Raw genomic sequence first — 20,214 nt, 5'->3', positions numbered from 1 at the left:
ATGATCAGCTACTATATGCACGTTGGCAATTGTCAATTACGATAATGTATTCTCTGCTCTGTCTGATTTCACCCAGTGCTGCCTCCTCCGACGGCTCCAATTACAACAACATTAATAACATGAATATAACATTAATATAACAAATATAACTTCAGTGAAAATGTAACAGCCAATATTTCACACAAAATTCATTCGTGTTAATTTCCGACTATTTTCAATGTACGCTATAGCCGCTCCTTAAAAATACATAACCTACACGTATTTCTATACACATTTTATATATAGCCAGAATATAATATAACGATAGAATCACTAAATTCATATAGCCGCTATTTAACAAGGACATTAATCGCGCCCAATTCATCTAGCGGCTATTTCAAATGTACTCCGCTTGCTTACAGGAACTACAAGGTGACTTCTTTTTTTTCAGAAAGACCGCGGCCTCTGAAAAGAAGCCGTCAGTTTTTCTACCGAGTACTTAGATCCATGAATGGGAACAATGTTCCCATTCATTATCTCCGGGCTACCGGGGGGCGGCATGGGAGCGCGCCGGTGCACGCATGATCGTGCGCAGGAGCGCAGCAGCAGTCTTTTGGACTTGAAAGTCACGTCCAAAATGGCGAAACATGGTTAATGGTTTGCCATCCAGATCGCACTGCTTTGGGTTTCTTAAAGGGAACCTAAACAGATAAGGATATGGTATTTTTCCTTTTAAAATAATACCAGTTGCCTGGGTCTCCTGCTGATCATATGTCTCTAATACTTTCAGCCACAGCCCCTCAACAAGCATGCAGATCCGGTGCTCTGACTGAAGTCAGACTGGATTAGCTGCATGCTTGTTTCAGGTGTTTGATTCAGACCCTACAGCAGCCAAAAAGATCAGAAGGACTGACAAGCAACTGGTATTTTTTAAAAGGAAACATCCATGTCCCTCTCAGTTAAGGTTCCCTTGAACGGCAAGCTGCAGATTTCTGTATCACGCATCCAAATCCCTATATACTGTAGCCGAACTCCTGCACCCAAATTGCCCTATGTTGTCATGGTCACAATTTACATTGTGGCCTATCAGGAGCATAGTGCACCATTTTAACTTCTTCACTATAGGGGACCAGGAAGATAGAAAGAAAGCTAAATATTTAAACGGGCCTACATTTTCCCCAGTCTTCCCATGCTTCTGTATGGTGCCTCTAATAAAATGGGCAAGGTAGTCACTCTGGATCAAGGTGAATTTGCTAAACGGTTAATGGTTGAATTTGCAAAAAACAAAACAAAAACAAAACCGTAAAATTTTCACCACACTGAATAATAATAATAATAATAATAATAAATGACCACCGCACTGGCCATCTCTAAGATAAGATAAGACAAATGGATGCTTTTCTGCCTACATTAAGTTATCCTGCAAGGTGTCGTGCCACTTTTCACTGAAAATGCTTCAGCAACATGTCTTTATTTTTGACATTTTTACATAAAAATATCAGTTATTACTGTTATTTTTGTGTCACTATCATTATGGTTTTGCAAAGTTTTCTAGATAACAGGTTTGTAAATGGCAAATTCCTTGTGTCTAAGAAAAATGTTAAAAAAGGTCTACAATCTACTAAAGAAGGAACAAAAAATATCTGACATCCTAACACAGAGCAGGTAGTGTGATTTTGATAAGCACAAGTATCCATGCTAAAAAAAAAAGTTCACGTTTCGGTAGTAAAAAGGACACCAGGACTCAGAGGGAAATGGAGGCTACCATGTTTGTTTCACTTCTGCAAGTAGTGTTTTAATCACACACCTAGAACAAGCATGTGTCTAATCCAGTCAGACTGTCCTTACAATGTATTGCTTAAAGGAGTTATTTCGCGAAAAAAGTAGGCAGTTAAAAATTGTGACAGATGACAGGTTTTGGGCCAGTCCATCTTTTTAAGGGGGATTCTCAGGGCTTTCTTTGTTTTCAACAGCATTTCCTGAACAACAGTTGCAAAATTTAACTGACATAATAGTGTGCAAGTGATTAGGGAGGCCGGCTGGTATCTTGCTATTTTGGCAGTTAAACTGTTGTTCAGGAAATGCTGTTGAAAACAAAGAAAGCCCTGAGAATCCCCCTTAAAAAGATGGACTGGCCCAAAACCTGTCATCTGTCACATTTTTTAACTGCCTACTTGTTTCGCGAAAGAACCCCTATAAGGCAGCTAAAAGTCTAGAACTGGCACTCCTTCCACTCCCTACACTTCCACCTACTGACTGGGGGTTGTAGAAGGATATGGAATGCTGCGGCCAGAGGAGGTGACCAAGGTGAGTGAACCCCCTCTGCTGTGCTCACGTCTACAAATGCTTGGATTCAGTTTTTTCTCAGCTAAAACTGAATTTTGCTTTTCATTGCATTCATCCTTACTCAGGAGCCTCAAATAACTGCAACAAGGACCGAAAACTATGGCCAGTGGCCAATCCGATCTATAAAACCTTGCCCCCTTAAATCTTCATTTACAATCGCCCTAACCTTGTTTTTGTTTCTGCTAGAAATGTACTGCACATCTTGCACCACACTTTTATGTAGTGTATATAATAATGTCACTTGTCCTTCAGAGGAGCTCACAATCTACTCCCTAATAATAAGTCATTGTTTTAAGTAATGGAGCAGAGTGATCTGTACATGCAGATAGGCACCCAGTATAACAATTTAGAACTCTTTGTTGAATAAAAAACAAGCAGAGATATATCATACACCACAATCAGGAAATTCAGCTTACTTAGAACAGGGAGGAACACAGAGAATACAGGAAATAATCCCATAAAGACCGTCATCACATTCCATACTCCGTGACATCTTATAATGATTTGCTACACTGCAGTTCAAGGTAATATTGTTGTTAAATATCTAACATTATATTCCTATTCCTGTCTAGTGTAAAGCGATTTTTCAGGGAAGGAACATATGAACCTAACAGTTGTTTTTTTGTTTTTGGCGGAGGTGGGGTGGAGGGGTGGGGGGGAAGTGGGAGGAAACCAATGGAAACATAGGTAGAATGTTCAAACTCCATTTAAACAGGTGAGTACTGTGGAGATACATATAAAATCGGCACCGGGAGACTTGGGCGCAGGATACAACCGGTATATGGCTGTTCCTGCTGCTGCACAAGTCCCGGCCGCGCTAAATATTAAGTAACTTCAGCTCCATCTTCTGACAGCGCCAGAGTTACTCTGTGTGCGCTGCTATAGCTGTAATTCCTATTACAGCCTATGGTGGTGGCGGCGGCTGCACCCAAATCTACCTGCACGGTAATTAAAGCAGTCGTACTGTGGTGCTGCTAAAACCAGAAGTAAAAAGAGTATTTACAGCTATGTATGTATGTATGTATGCATATAAGTGGGTGTTTAGTCAACCATACCAGCACGAAATTTAATTGCATTTTAGATACAAAGTGCTTACATCCACATCCACGGTTTTTTTCAGGACTTGTTCACACTATGAGCATTTCCGATTTTTTTTTTCAAGTGCTGGAGATTTTAGAAATCGCTCTAAAAGCGATTGTGCAATGATTTCCTAGGAGACTGTTTAAATCTGTGCTTTTTGATGTTATTAAAATTGCAAACGCGCTACATGTACCATTTTCTGAGTGCTTTGGCTCAATGGAAGGTATAGGGAAATCGCAAAGTGCTCAGCAAAAGCGCTTCGAAAAGTTCTTACAAAAGCACTTTTCTAAGCACAAAGCACTTTAAAAAAAAAAAAAAAAAAAGCTCAATAAATTGGATCCATCTGAAAATGGCGCCTGTGAATAATGGCGCTAATCCGTTTGCCGCTTATCGCTATTTAACGTTAAAGCCTTATTGTTATTTCACGTTAAAGCCTTATTGTTATTTAGCGTTAAAGCCTTATAGTTATTTAGCGTTAACACACAGAACCCTCTCTGTACCTATCCCTAACCCTTAAACCCCCCCCCTGGTGGTGCCTAACCCTAACCACCCCCCTGATGGTGCCTAACCCTATCACCCCCCTGGTGGTGCCTAACCCTAAGACCCCCCTGGTGGTGCCTAACTCTAACCACCCCCCCTGGTGGTGCCTAACCCTAACCACTCCCTGGTGGTGCCTAACCCTAAGACCCCCCTGGTTGGTGCCTAACCCTAACCACCCCCCTGGTGGTGCCTAACCCTAAGACCCCCCTGGTTGGTGCCTAACCCTAACAACCCCCCTGGTGGTGCCAGACCCTAACCACCCCCTGGTGGTGCCTAACCCTAAGACCCCCCTGGTTGGTGCCTAACCCTAAGACCCCCTGATGGTGCCTAACCCTAAGACCCCCCCCCCCCCCCAGTGATGCCTAACCCTAACCTTGACAGTGTTACATTAAATCCATTCACCGTTTTGCAGTTAAATAACGTCTGCAGTTTGGCTTATGTAGGGCGCTATTGATAAATAACGTTACTGTGGGCAATAACGTCTGCTGTTTGGCAAATGAACGGCACTATTGATAAATAATGTTAGTGTGTGCCACTATTGATAAATAACGTTAGTGTGTGCCGTTTTTCTTCTTATTTCCCTGTGCGCCATTATTATGCAGTACTAACAATAAATAGCGATAAGCGTATCTTTTTAATGCGGCGCCATTTTTATGCATAGGCGTCATTATTCACTGATCCGCAATAAATTGCTCAGTGCTTGCGATAGCTCTGGCGATTTATAATGTGAACAAAGTCTTACGGAGTACATAGTCTTGTCACTTACTGTTCCTCACTAAAAACACTGTGCTTTTAATCGAAAAACAGGAGTGCCATGAGGAAACCCACACAGGAGAAGTGAATGTGGCACCATTTTCATGCCAGCCATTATTCCAGTCCTATGCAGAGAGGCTGCTGGTTTTTCTGTTTCTGGATACATCTCAGTGAGTATTTGAGTGGAAACAGTCCAAATGTGTGTTACGTGTTCCTCTGATCTGCCTCATGCAGAATCTATGTGAGCAGTAGTTAGGGTCAGATGGCTTAAATGTAAGTTTTGAATGTAGACAAAAATATGTAGCACTGTAATAGGTTATTAGATTTCCGCCTAGCTACATTGGACACCATTTATGTGACTGGAGTTACACTTTAATCTTCTGCCCATTGTTTCAAAACATAAATTAATTTGGCAACCTTTGTTCTGAAAACAACTACTGAAAGCTGGCCGATATTCAGCAAAGCAATTCAAGTATAATGGAGTATGCCTAGCCTCAGTCACCCCAAAAACAAAGTCCCCAAGTGTGCTGGGCTGTATTCATATGCCCAAGCTCTATACTTCTGAAAAGCAGCACTCTACATGTGGAGGAGTCTGATAAAAAGCTTTAAATTCCCAGGCTTCTGCAGCTAAGCCCCATCGGTGTAGTGAACCATGAACATCCGGAAATTGAATTACTGTATAGCTGCAATTACTTTTACACAGCGCGGCCGTGGTGGGAATCCGTGTGCCTTTGAACATCAGGTAACAAGGAAAATTAAAAGCATGATAAAAAAAGAATATTTGTAGCATGTTTACCAATAATAAGCATGGAGGTTAGGAAAATATTACACTGTGTTAGCATGTTGTACAGCAGATCAAAAACAATTAAAAATAAATTGCTTATGCGCACCAAATACTAGGCAATTATGAAAAATAGATTTGCCAAGCCCCAGTGTGGGTTTTAAATAAAGTAAAACAGTAGCGGCAGAGTTTTAGTCTTATTGCTCTAGCTGTGTGCTGCGTGTAAAGAGGTTTATTTGTTCTGGCATGAGTAGTCCAAACATGTCGGGGAAAGCCACGATAAAAGTTTAATCAATGACTGCAATTATCTGTTGAGAAGCCTGTATAGGAAAAATCATTTATCTCAACATCTGCATGTGCATTACAGCAGAAACAATAGCAACGCAGCAACCCTTCTCTGGAAAGAATAGTAGGGTGCTTTTGCTTTTATCCATTCTGTCTATGAAATTATCAGTGCACAAAATCCATTTGCCAGAATGCAATTCACAATGGATGTAAAAACAAGCATTCCGCCAGAAATACTTTTTTTCCCCGATGAAATAACAGCACCACAATATGCTAGGAAAGACATTCAAGGACTTTTTACACTGGATGCGGTTGATGAGTTGTATGCACTGCTCACCAGTTCCCCCGAAATAAAATGAAGGCACAAATTAGATTAATCACATTGGTACATGTTCATTTCAGTGTGAATAGTCTGCCAGTGGTATTTTTGCGCATTTTTACAGCCTTTTGGCACTGTAATAATAGAAAGTAATATAGTGAATATACTGGATGTCAGCGACTGTATATGTGAAAAACCCTATTACTCGCTGTAAAAAAATGAATGAGGTCATCACTAACCACAGAATAAAGTTGAGTGCGAAAGTCAGATGAATTTATCACTAGATGGTCATAGAGAAAATAATAATGTTACGTTGCTATGAATGTTATGTTCATTTTCTGGAAATGTAGGCTTTTTTTTTCGGGGGGGGGGGGGGGGGCATGGCTACTTTAAGAGGCAGGAAAGGCCTGGGGCGGTGGAGAAGACATACACAATCCTCTTTAGCGTCCATGGCTGCAGATGCCAATTATCATGTGACCCATGGCCGCTAGCACTTTATGTGACGACTGGTGCCACTGTAGTGATTGGAAAACAATACGCTGGAGAGGAAGTCAGATTGTATATGTCCCTCCCACTGGATAGGTGATTCTTTTAATTTGCTTGCTAGTGTATATTTTTTGTTTGTTTATTTTTAAAAACACTGTTCACTTGTGTTGGTATCTCTCTTTAACCGTTCCTGGACCGACGCAGTAGGAATCTATGTGCAGCAGGTGGTGCTGTGGCCCTCACTGGATGTAGACTTCCCGCCGTTACTGCCGCTCTCGCCACTCTGTCCCTACCGCAATTCGCTCCCCCCACCGTCTCTATGACGGCAGAGCTCTGTGAGCAGGTCAGGAGCCGTTTTCATTGGCTCCTGGCCCTGTCATCTCCGTAAGCCAATCCCATTGGCTTACATTGATTGACAGGGTCAGGAGCCAATGAAAGTGGCTCCTGACCGGCACACAGTGCTCTGCCGTCAGAAACGGCAGAGAGAAGAGCCTGCGGCGGGGACAGAACGGCGTGACCGGTGAGAGCAGCGGATTTTTGCGACGATTTGTCAGGATTTTACTGTACCATTTTACAGCATTTTACTGTACCAGCAGCCTCTGACCCTTAAGGGGGCAGAGGCTGCTGGTACCGAAGTGGTTAAAAACTGCAAAAGCTGACATTACAAGTATCAGTCGTAAAACCTTTTGCAGGTCAAATTAAACGAAGTTAAACTTCTCAGGGGGAGGAGGAAAATGGGGCCACCTAACGGTCTATACACATTCTAGATAATAGTTGGCGCAAAAAAAAGAGCAACATTGCTGGAACAACATTATCCTGTTAAAAGAAGTAACGACAAGCCATTTATACAATGTTGTTCACCCACACATCAATATTCTAAAAGATTATGTTCTCTCTGAAAACTGTGCGCGTGGAAGGATCTGCGCATGCAAATCGTTATTCAGACAAGACAGGAGATTGCAAGGAAATACTGAGGTCTAAACAGGCTTGATCTGAAGGGGAAAACATGTTTATTTACAAAAGCACAATACACACACACACACACACACACACACACACACACACACACACACACACACACACAACAATATGCATACAATCGAACAATTCAGAAAGATGGTGCACTGAATAATAACCCTGACTAACTAACTAAACTAATCTTTACAACAACAATTCTGCAAGACCATGGATCATACAATATACACAATAGCAACACACAGGAATATGGATCACACAATATATACACACTGGCAAATGTGCAGGAGCAAGGACAATGTAATATGTACAGAGACATATAGGAAAAATCAACACACAGGAGAACAGTCAGACAGGCCAAGATCAATAATCAGAATATGCAATAATACCAGTGGCGTAGCCAAGGAGCTATGGGCCCCTGTGCAATTTTTACATGGGGTCCCCCCAGCACTCTTTACATAACAATTGATACAGCACAGCAAAACCTGCCAAGGAAGGACAACCACAGTGTCAGAGGTGCAAGAAGGGGATTGGGAACAGCTTGTTTATGATTATTATTCAAAGCATTTATAAAAGTATTAATTACAAGCACAGGACTAATAGAGCTAATACTGCAGTTGTGGGAGGGCCCTACGGGGCCCCTCCGGCCCAAGGCGGATGAAAAGTGGATGAAAAAATACTATCAAAATTATTTTGAGTATTTTCTTGCTGGCTGGTAGTTTTAAAGGCACTTTATTGTCAATAGAGATGGCCCGAACCTCCGTTTTTGGTTTGTGAACCGCAAATGCAAACTTCCGCAAACGTTCAATTTGCGCGAACTTCCGCAAACCGCAATAGACTTCAATGGGGAGGTGAATTTTGAAAACTAGAAACATTTATGATGGCCACAAAAGTGATGGAAAAGATGTTTCAAGGGGTCTAACATCTGAGTTTTTGCATGGATGAGTGGGATAGACGCCAAAAGTCCCGGGGAAAAATCTGGATTCTACGCAAAGCAGCGTTTTAAGGGCAGAAATCACATTGCATGCTAAATTGGAGGCCTAAAGTGCTTTAAAACATCTTGCATGTGTACACATCAATCAGGTAGTGTAATTAGTGTACTGCTTCACACTGACAGACCAAACTCACTGTGTAACGCACCGCAAACAGCTGATTGTGTAGTGACGGCCATGCTGGACTACTGCGCACCATGGCCAAAGTGCGCTCACGTAGGTAGGTGGGTGCACTGAAGGGAACAACAGGTAGGTATATGCAGTGATGGGTTTTACAATGTGTACCTGGCACACACAGACAGGTACCGGACAGGCACAGTGACACTGCGTGCTCTCACGTAGGTAGGTGGGTGCACTGAAGTGAACAACAGGTAGGTATATGTAGTGATGGGTATTACACATCTGCACCTGGCACAGTAGTAGTTACCACCAAGGGGCCAAAGGCCATCTGCGACTGACTGACAGGGCTGTATATAATGCAAGTGGGCCACACACACAAAAAAAAAAAAGATCACAAGAATAAGATTAGCTCTCAAAAGAGCTGTTGAGGGGTGTTTTTTTAGCAATAAGAATCAGCAAGGAGCAAGCTAACAAGCCTACACGAGCCTAACTAACCTTTCCCTATATCTCTCTCTGCAGCAGCTCTCCCTTATCTAATTACTGCAGGCACACGAGTGAGTGAAAATCCTGACGCTGCCTGCCTTTTATAAGGGGGGTGGGGCTCCAGGAGGGAGTGTAGCCTGATTGTCAAAGTTGACCCTCATGATGCACTATGGGGGCGAATCGAACTTCCGGTAAAGGTCGCGGTTCTTTGTGATTGTGAACCACGGAAGTTTGCAGGTTCCCATTCGCCGGCGAACTGTTCAGGCCATCTCTGATTGTCAAGCTATGAAAATATCACGTAGAAGCCACACTCAGGTATGCTAGGAAGCAACTGCCTTTGCACAGGAGCACCTGACAGGTGATGAATTCAACGCCTTTAACCTTCTGTGTGGAAGCGGCCTAACATCACTGCATGTCACCAGTTCTGCCTTTGCTCCTTTAGAATTAGGGTCAGAATAATGCACTGTTTTACCTATAAGTGCTATCTCTAAACAGCTTTCATCTTTTGTTCCTGTTATAAGTCCTTTGTTTACAGAACAAAATAGTCACCTAGAAGGGGAAAACTGGAAAGAGAACACTTCCAAACAGATGTTTTCTGAACTCTCTACTGAGGTCATACAATCTTTTTTCACATCAGTTTTTTATGGGTGAATTATGGAAGAAAAGATAGAAAACTTGCAATAAATCTATACCTGACAAAGATAAAATACTTTCTTGCTTATCAGGACAGAACTGGACTGCCTGACTGCCTTTGGCATATAATGGCTGATAATCTTCCCACAGCTAGCCATACACAGCCCAACATTCACAAATAATGAGATCCATTAAAGTGCTACTTGCAAAATTGGTTGCTGTACTGGTGAAATGTTCAGTAGAAAGAGTAAATGACAGCAGTGCTCAATATCACTCATACAAATGATATATTTTTTAACGACTACATTGCATTGAATTTTACAGCACATAACATAAACAACCTACAAGCCTAAAAAAAAATGTACATAAATATATATTGGCTATCAAACATAATTGACTATCATATTGTGCTGTTATGATTATGGAAGATCTGTGTGTGCAACTACTGTGTCCACAAAAAATGCAATTATTATTTAGCCTCATGTGTACACAATCTCAGAGTTCTCCAAGTCAGAGGAAGGGTATAAAAAGTCTCAGCAGTGTGTGATCCAGAGACAGTCATTTGTCTCTAGAGATTCAGGGTATCCTATGACATGTGCTGGTAACATTAATCAGATTTTTTTCTTCACACAAGGCACATTTCAGTTTTACATGTCCAGATACAAAAATAAAATCAACTGGCAATTTTTGGAAAGTCTTCTATTCATTAAGTAAATTATGAATGGAATGTAAAAGTGATCACACCCAGGATAATGAAAAGTGACCAATCTTTGATACTGTGTGATGACTTTACGACTAATCAGCAAAAGCTGCATATTATAGAAGACGCAGTTTCAAGATCATTATCGCAACATCCTCAGAATATTCCTTTGCAAATTTCGGTTCTTTTTGGGATGTTAAAGCAAACCTGAAGCAAAAATAAACTTTTGAGATAATGAATTGTATGTGTAGTACAGCTAAGAAATAGAACCTTAGTGACACGGATATGGATGTTTCCTTTTAAACAATACCAGTTGCATGTCAGTCCTGCTTATCACTTTTGCTGTGGCTAAAAGTATTAGAGACACAGGATCAGCAGGAGAGTCAGGCATCTGGTATTATTTTAAAAGGAAAAATCTATATTCTTCTCAGTTTAGGTTCCCTTTAACCACTTGAGGACCCACCCTTTACCCCCCCTTAAGGACCAGCGCTGGTTTGATTGATCTGTGCTGGGTGGGCTCTGCAGCCCCCAGCACAGATCAGGGTGCAGGCAGGGAGATCAGATTGCCCCCCTTTTTCCCCCCCTATGGGGATGATGTGCTGGGGGGGTCTGATCTCTCCTGCCTGCTGTGGGTGGCGGGGGGGGGGCACCTCAAAGCCCCCCTCCGTGGCGAAATTCCCCCCTCCCTCTCCTACCTGCTGCCTCCCCCGGTGATCGGGGCTGCACAGGACGGCTATCCGTCCTGTGCAGCCAGTGACAGGACGTCCCCTGTCACATGGCGGCGATCCCCGGCCGCTGATTGGCCGGGGATCGCCGATCTGCCTTACGGCGCTGCTGCGCAGCAGCGCCGTACAAATGTAAACAAAGCGGATTATTTCCGCTTGTGTTTACATCTAGCCTGCGAGCCGCCATCGGCGGCCCGCAGGCTATTCACGGAGCCCCCCGCCGTGATTTGACAGGAAGCAGCCGCTCGTACGAGCGGCTGCTTCCTGATTAATTAGGCTGCAGCTGGCGACGCAGTACTGCATCGCTGGTCCTGCAGCTGCCACTTTGCCGACGCACGTTATGAGTGTGCGGTCGGCAAGTGGTTAAAGAAATAAGTCTTATATTGTTTGAGTACAGGAACAGTTAAAGGACTCACGAGGCAAAATACTAAAAAAAAAGTTAAATACCTGCATGAAATTTTAATGCAGGGAGGACGCCATCTGTGCCCTCCGTGCCGGTCCGCCGGGTCCCCGCTGCTCAATAGCCCCCCAGATCGGCTCCTGACCCCACAGCCTGGGTCGGGCTCTCCTGCCTCCACTACAATGGCCGCTTGAACTGGCTGCGGCTGCGCAGTCCGCACAGACGTGAGTGTGACTTCGCAGCTCTAGGGACTCCCCCCTGAATGACGCTACAGGAGACAGCCTGTACCATAGGGGGGAGGCCCTAGAGCTGCGCAGTCACACTCGCGTCTGTGCAGACTGCGCAGCCGCGGCCAGCTCAAGCGGCCATTTTAGTGGAGGCAGTAGAGCCCGACCCAGGCTGTGGGGTCGGGAGCCGGCCCGGGGGGGCTATTGAGCAGCGGGGACCCGGCGGACCGGCACGGAGGGCGCAGATGGCGTCCTCCGTGCATTAAAATTTCATGCAGGTATTTCACTTTTTTTTGAGTATTTCGCCTCGTGAGTCCTTTAAGAATCTTCAATTGTTATCTATGCAAAAGAGCTTCTGTAAGCTATTCAACCCAACACAACTCCTTCAGTCCTGTCCTCACTCCAAGCGGTCTCGTGGAAGTAAATTGCGTGAGACCGCCGGGAGTAAGGACGGGCTGGAGAGGGGACTTAGAGCTGCGCAGCTGCACTTGTGGCTATACGAACTGAGCAGATGCGGTGAGATTGGTGGCCATCTTAATTGGGGAAAATCAGGACGACCCGAGGGATGGGGTCGGGACCAGAACAGAGGGTGTAAATTGAAAAAACCCCACAGCGGAATGGAACGGAGGATACAGATGGCGTCCCCTAAGACTACAGCTACTAGCCGCCAGATATTTAACTTTTTCTCACAGTCTCACCTCGTAAGTCCTTTAAGTTGCATTAAAACCATAAGAATGCAGTCAGTATTTTTATAATGATCCAAGCACTGATAGAACTTTAGCCTATGTCAAACACACATACCTTTGCAGGACTGTACTTTTCTCTAAAGTACATGACTTAGGTGTGTCAATTGTAGGGATGGGTTTGTGAATTAGGATCATTATTCTGAATGCTTTGACACCGAACCATTACATATGTATGCCATGCCAAGGGGGTCAACTCACCGTTTTTTCTCCTCCTGCGGCTGCCCCCACATTGCATTCAATCTCTCTGACACTTCCTCCTTTACAGACAGAAGGAGGAAGTATTGGAGAGATTGAATACGATGTGAAGTGCAGCAGCCAGAGGCAGCAACAAGGGTGAGTTAATACCCCCTGTCATGACCCGTGTATGGTTCTGGTTCTGTGCCAACTTAAGGCTCACAAGGATTCATACTAACTCATCTTACTAAAGTCTCCATCAACTATTGTCAATACACATTCTCAAAAATCCTTGGTCACTCATTTGTACTTTCTGTACTACTTTCTTTCTCCTGGTCCTGAGGGTGAGACCTGCACATCGAGCCTAACACATAGGTGTTTTTCCCACAAAAACTTAGACTTTCTTCCCCCCTCATCATTCCTTCCTCCCTAAATATATACATATTTTTTTAATTCTACATTCTCTTTTCCTCACATGACTCCTCCCCTCTGCTTGCTTCATTACATCCTCATCAGACAGCTTTTCTTTTATGCTTTATTCCCTCCTCCCTACTCCTCCACTCCCATCTATCTCTGTGCTCAATTTCCTCCTTTTCCTGACACTGTTTTATTCTCCCTTACCCAGTATTTCTTCCACTTTCTCGGGTTATTCTTTTATATTATCATTTTAAATGTATATAGCACAAGCATCTTCCATGGCACTTTACAATAGAGAATGCATAGTACAGACTACAGAGTTGTATGTGCTTCACTTCCTATACCCAGCATCACTCTTCCATCTTTCCTGTTCTATTTTCTACTCTCAATGTTACTCATTCTTGTTCTTTTAAAAAATAAAATATCAAACTCAGGAAATTGCTTTAATGACATCAATACAGCAGATGACAAGATGGAAAGTAATGTATAGCTTTTATGTAAATTGACAATTCAGTGACATTAATGTTTACAGTATTTTCAGTTCTCGCATTAAAGCAGAAACAGACGGAAACGCTCTTAATTTAACAATACCTGGCACTAAGAGAGTGAATTCCACTTGATAATACAATTATCTACTGAAAAGCATGTATAAAGCACATGCAGTGTGGGGTGTAAAAATCCTGTAAAGAGTTTTTTCTAATAAAGAAAAAAGATGGACGCATTAGACACCACTGATGCCTAGCTCTGCACAAATGTACAGATAGTAGAAGATTACATATATATGTATATATATATATATATATATATATATATATATATATATATATATATATATATATATATATATATATATATATATATATATATATATATATACTCTCTGCAATACAAAGCTATAGAGCCTTGCTTGTGCCACTAGTGCCCAAAGCTCTCTTCCATTTTTTTTTTAATCATCAAATGTTTCATCGACAAAAATTGATTAAGAGGCCACCTTTTTTTAAAGAGTTTCATTAGATGGTATGTTTATATCAAATCTAACATCTATTATCATGTCAGGGTATCCCCCATCCCCTCTTAACACACAAACACTTCAGGACATTGTCTATTCAAACAAAGCCTATTGGATTTGTTTCTGTTGACAAACTTGGTCAGCAATGTGACAATGTAACAGTGATCAGAGTCTATCTTGTCACTGCTTGGCAGCATCTCACAGAAAAAGGAAATATTCCTAAAGCTCGGGCCAAAATAATCCGTCCTGAAGATGGGGTTTTTATCTGACAAAGTCCCACTCTACTGGTAATATATTTTTTTTTTTCAACAGATATCTGTTACATTAATTTACACTAAAGTGCCTAAATGTGGCTGGATAGTGTACTGGTTAAGATCTCTGCCTTTGACATGGGAGACCAGGGTTCAAATCCTGGCTAGGGTCAGTGAAAAGTCCTTGAGCAAGACTTCCTAAGAGCGTGCCCATTGTAGCTGCAGCTCTTGAGTGCTTTGAGTCCAACAGGAGAAAAGTGCTATACAAATGTTAGGAGGATTATTTTATAAAGGGGAAATCAGCATGTTCATCAGAAGCGTTGTTATTGTCACCTAGGAAACATAGTGCCAATCATAGTATTTGTAAAAGGGTTCTCAGCTGGTCTTCTAAGATGCAAACCCAACCATACACTCTCCCATTCTAATCATACCCCTCCAGGATAGCTACAGACCTCCACTACACCTAGCCACATAATAGACTTGTCTCAGTATAAATTCAAAGGCCAACCAGTGATTATATGAGTTAGGGGGATAGGACAGAAGTTGTGTCTAGTGTCAGATTCTTCTCTGACTTCAGGTAAGTGCTATAGCTCAGGAGAGCCCTGTAGTGATCGCAAAGGGTGCTAAATAGGCAATACAAGTGCTAAGAAGGCAGTAAGGGTGCATATTAGGCATTCTTACCACCAGTTCATCTTACAGCTCTCCATTACAAGAGTACAGTAAAGAATATCTTCATGATGTCTAAGTAAATGTACATCACCGTTAATATCTTCACCTTTCCAATGAGTACCTGTCATTGTTTTGTTTCAATCACCACAACATTGAGCGGTTGAACCTAGATTTTCATAAGCTAATGTGGACTTTCTCTTTCCCCTCCAATGTTCGCAGATAGAAGAAATAGAATATGACATAGCTGGCGAATCATGATGAAATACACTGCTCAAAAAAATAAAGAGAACACTCAAACAACACAATGTAACTCCAAGCCAATCACACTTCTGTGAAATCAAACTGTCCACTTAGGTAGCAACAATGATTGACAATCAATTCCAAATGCTGTTGTGCAAAAAGAATGGACAACTAGTGGAAATTATAGGCAATTAGCAAGAAATCCTCAATAAAGGAGTGCTTCTGCAGGTGGTGACTCAGTTCCTATGCTTTCTGACTGATGTTTTGGTTGCTGGCGGTGCTTTCACTCTAGTGGCAGTGAGGTCATTTATCACCTGGCTGGCTAGGTGCCAAATGATGAGCTCATGTGCACCGTGCACCTCAGTTCAAAAGCACTTGCTTATAGCCATAGACACTTCCTTGAGTCTATTCAACTGAGGGGCTAGTCAAATATTAAAAAGGTCAGGATTGATAGATAGATAGATAGATAGATAGATAGATAGATAGATAGATAGATAGATAGACAGAAAGAGAATTCTGGTAAAGACGTATGACACAATTAACCTCCTGAGCGGTATGGACGAGCTCAGCTCGTCCATCACCGCCGGAGGCTGCCGCTCAGGCCCTGCTGGGCCGATTTTTATCAAATAAAGTGCAGCACACGCAGCCGGCACTTTGCCAGCCGCGTGTGCTGCCTGATCGCCGCCGCTCTGCGGCGATTCGCCGCGAGCAGCGGCGAAAGAGGGCCCCCCTAGCCGCCTGAGCCCTGCGCAGCCGGAACAAAAAGTTCCGGCCAGCGCTAAGGGCTGGATCGGAGGCGGCTGACGTCAGGACGTCGGCTGACGTCCATGACGTCACTCCGCTCGTCGCCATGGCGACGATCTAAGCAAAACAAGGAAGGCCGCTCATTGCGGCCTTCCTTGTTTATTATGGGCGCCGGAGGCGATCGGAAGAACGCCTCCGGAGCGCCCTCTAGTGGGCTTTCATGCAGCCAACTTTCAGTTGGCTGCATGAAATAGTTTTTTTTTAATTAAAAAAAAACCCTCCCGCAGCCTCCCTGGCGATCTCAATAGAACGCCGAGGAGGTTAAAATCACATATTTACAAGAACAATAAACCACTTTGCTAACTGCCTTAAAGTGTACCGAGGCAAAAATATTTAAAAAGAAGAGGGAAGCTATGGATGCCACCATTGCCATATGGATATATATCCGACAAGAGCTTGTTAGATATGTTACGTGGCCATGTTCCTTTTTATGCATTAGTGCAGCCATACTCATGCATGATGAGGAGTATGGTCACAATCTTCAAAAGGGTTCCGAGGTAGCAGTGGTCTCCAAGAGGACACGGGGAAGCCCCTTCCCAGGTAAGTATGTTTTGTTTTTTTCTTCAAGTTCACCTAGGGCTCTCTTTAAAAGCTACACTGATTTTCACGGAAAACAGCCCAGGTCCACTAAGATGCTGGCAAGTTAAATAAATACTTAGCACACTTATATCAATAATAATGAGAGAATCAGAACAATTACATAAAAACAAATTTTTTATGCTCTATTAAACATGAATATAATTTACCATATTTTTTTTTACTACAATCAGGTACTTCCAAAAGTGCAACAGTGTTGTACAAATTACACAGTTGTGTACACTGGTAATGCACCACAGTGCTACCCAAAAGATTGAGCTCAATTGCAGATTGTGTGTATGTAGCTTTAGCGTCAACAACAGACATGGTTTATCTGCATGCACTCACACCTCAAGGATGAAACATTGATTTGAAAAATCTAAATCCTACCATGAGTGCTAAAGTGACAACGTTAGTAATCAACTCCTCTCACTCACAAATGTATATTCATGGAGCAAAGTGGAGCACCTAGACCATGGCACACTTGAGGTCAACATCTATGGCAATGACTGAGCTTTTTGAAGGCTCTTATATACTACAAGTTATATAATCATGCATAATAAATAGCCCCAAGATAACTATGTGAAACCATTAACCTAGACTGCTCAAGATGCAACAAAGATTCCACAGAACTAAATAATAACAAGTAATACCATCCCTCTCATTCACTGATTCAATAATACAAGCTTCTCTATGAATAAGAAATCTTCAGAAAATGTATTCAAACCATGCATGTTGTGACAGAGCCCCAGTCGTGGGAATGGAAGCCACCATGTTGGGTAGTCAAAATATCCAGAGGCTTCTAGAATGTTCTTGATGTCAACAAAGATACCTATTATATATTCATGCAAGCACCTCTAGGTACCTGATGAAAACACCTTAATGCTTTATACAGCTTCAGGAAAGGGATGTGTGTTTCATTAAATGTTATGCCATCCAAACACTCTAAGAATATTAGACTAAATGAAGACTTAACAGAATTAGTATAGGAATATAATGCACAAACCCGGACTGCCTCAGCCTTTTTGTGGAACATCTCCTCCATGTCCTTCGCAAGCTTTTTAACAAGCTGAAGTCCATCAATTTCTTCTATTGAGACTTCCTTCTCAAATTCTTTGTATTTCTGGAGAGAAAAGAGTCTGTGTCAGTCACAAGTTGCACAATTTCCAATTAAAACAAGTTGTTCAGTCAGATTTGTGTTTCAGTTTTCAAAGGAAGATTGTCCTATAGGAACATGAGTGGTTTACCCCACATAAATAAGATTATGTATAACTTTTTTAATCATTAGTCTGGCATACATAAACCAAGTATGCTGGCCAAGTTTCCATTCAATTTCACTGTATCAATGCCAACAGAGGGATGCAATTATGAATTAATATCTGATATATCAAAGTACCTGAAAGATACACTTTTTGTGCTTTATTTAACCACCCAAAGCAACCCCACTCCACAGACACATACACACACATGGTTGGTATAGAAATGTCTCACATTCTTTAAATTAAGCCCGAAGACTTATACCACATTACTATAATTTGGAACCTAAACAATACCACATTAGGGAGGAGCATGGGATAATTAAGTATGCATAATTTATGAACAATTAACAACAGTAGGAAACTCCTGCAATTTTACAAAACCCATATCATCCCAATAAAACACCTAAAAAGTCAGCCCTGATAAGAAAGTTCTAGGAAGTGCATTTCCAATCTTAATAGTACCAATATTGTTATTTTTTAATTAGGGCCCTCTTGCTTAAGACAGATGCATTATGATCACAGTAATCAATCATCAGATCAGACCCCATGTGCTAATATAGCACGCTTCTATGTATGCATGCATGATTATGCAAAACATTGTGTGCCCATAGACAGTTATGCCTCCGGTACTCTTGCCTAGATAAGCCGGAAAATCCTTTCTTTCAGTCTAGCTAAGATATCTCCTAGTGCCAAGTTTGTCCGGGATTGGTTGTGAGAATCGCCTGGAGCAAGATGCTTGTGCTGGACACATAAGGAAGAGGGCGGGAGCACAGGGAATTCGCTCTGCAATGTCAGCAGCACACGTGAAACGTTTCACCAATCGCTGGCTTCCTCATGCTTCTGAGCCCTGAAGGTTTTTATGGCACACATATGAAAGGGCTCAGGTGCTCCAGATCCCATTCACTGCCTCACAACTGGCAAACTTTCCTCTGAATCCAAATATTGGCATCTCTATTCTGTCTTTGGATCAGGCTTCCATTATAGGCAGTTGACAGAACAACCAAAAACATTGGAAAGGTCTGTTGCTGTGTGTGATAGCAGAGCTTGCATGCCTATTTCAAGACTGATAGTACACAAAAGGGAGTGCATTCACTGCATAGATGAATAGCCAGACCTGATGTGCATTTATCAGTCATTTACCAGTTCTGAGTTTGTTAAAGGGGCACTATGGTGAAAAATTGTTAAATTTGAAATATGTGCAAACATAAACAAATAAGAAGTATGCTTTTTCCAGAGTAAAATGAGCCATAAATTAATTTTCTCCTATGTTGCTGTCACTTACAGTAGGTAGTAGAAATCTGACAGAAGCGACAGGATTTGGGTTAGTCCATCTCTTCTTGGGGTAATTCTCAAGGATTTAATTTCAAAAGCCCTTAGTGAATGGCAGTTGCTGTGTTCAACTGCCAAAAAACTGTGTAGTGAGCACAGAAGCTGGCCAGCATCATTGTTTAAATTCTTTCTAGGGTAGATCTTTTTAAAGAATAGAAGCCTTGCTGAGAACCCCCTATGAAGAGATGGACTAGTCCAAAACCTGTCGCTTCTGTCAGATTTCTACTACCTACTGTAAGTGACAGCAACATAGGAGAAAAGTAATTTATGGCTCATTTTACTCTGGAAAAAAATGTACTTCTTATTTGTCTATGTTTCTACATATTTTAAATTTTAAAATTTTTCGGCATAGTGCCCCTTTAAGTTTCGTACACACACTAGATAAAACTCGGCGGAGGCAGCTGATAAAAATTGCCTCTGCTGAGAATCTAGCTTGTGTACAGCTTCCCCCTAATTCCCCTTGACAGACATGCCCCCTGACTAGGGGTGCTCATTCGGATTTCGCGGAAATTCGATTTCCAAATTTCCGATTGGAAATTGCATTTCTGCATTGAAATTTGGAAATCGGTAATGGAAGTCTTTTTGAAAGATTTTACCTCTTGTTCCTACTTTTCTGCTTAACATTCCCTGAACATTTGGGGTTTCTAGCACTTTTGGGGGATTTGCTATTAACCTCAAAAGTCGGCATCATACCGCATAGCGGTTCCATTGCGGATTTTCGTGGTAATTTCTGCCAAATTTAACATGGATTTTCTTAAAAACTACAAGGCCTTTTTGAAAGATTTTTTTATCCTCTTATTCCGACTTGTCTCATACCCTGAAAATTTGGTGTTTGTAGAACCTACGGGGGCTTTGCTATTAACCGCCAAGGTTGGCCGCTGTAGACTGTACTATAAAATGCAGAAAATTTGCATTA

General features: G+C 42.1%; 1 protein-coding gene across 1 annotated transcript in view; it reads right to left on the bottom strand.

Annotated features, from left to right (window-relative positions):
• LOC137533581 (voltage-dependent calcium channel subunit alpha-2/delta-3-like) overlaps nt 1-20,214 on the bottom strand; it is a 1,358,331-nt gene that overhangs the window by 854,325 nt on the left and 483,792 nt on the right. Inside the window, exon 3 of the mRNA XM_068254939.1 lies at nt 17,717-17,833. Coding sequence (XP_068111040.1) covers nt 17,717-17,833 — 117 coding nt within the window. The remainder of the gene's footprint in view (nt 1-17,716; nt 17,834-20,214) is intronic.

Source organism: Hyperolius riggenbachi, chromosome 9 (genome assembly GCF_040937935.1).
Source record: "Hyperolius riggenbachi isolate aHypRig1 chromosome 9, aHypRig1.pri, whole genome shotgun sequence".
In the NCBI taxonomy this organism is placed as follows: domain Eukaryota; kingdom Metazoa; phylum Chordata; class Amphibia; order Anura; family Hyperoliidae; genus Hyperolius; species Hyperolius riggenbachi.
Note: the sequence above shows the minus strand (reverse complement) of the source record. Positions and strands in the feature narration are given on the sequence as shown.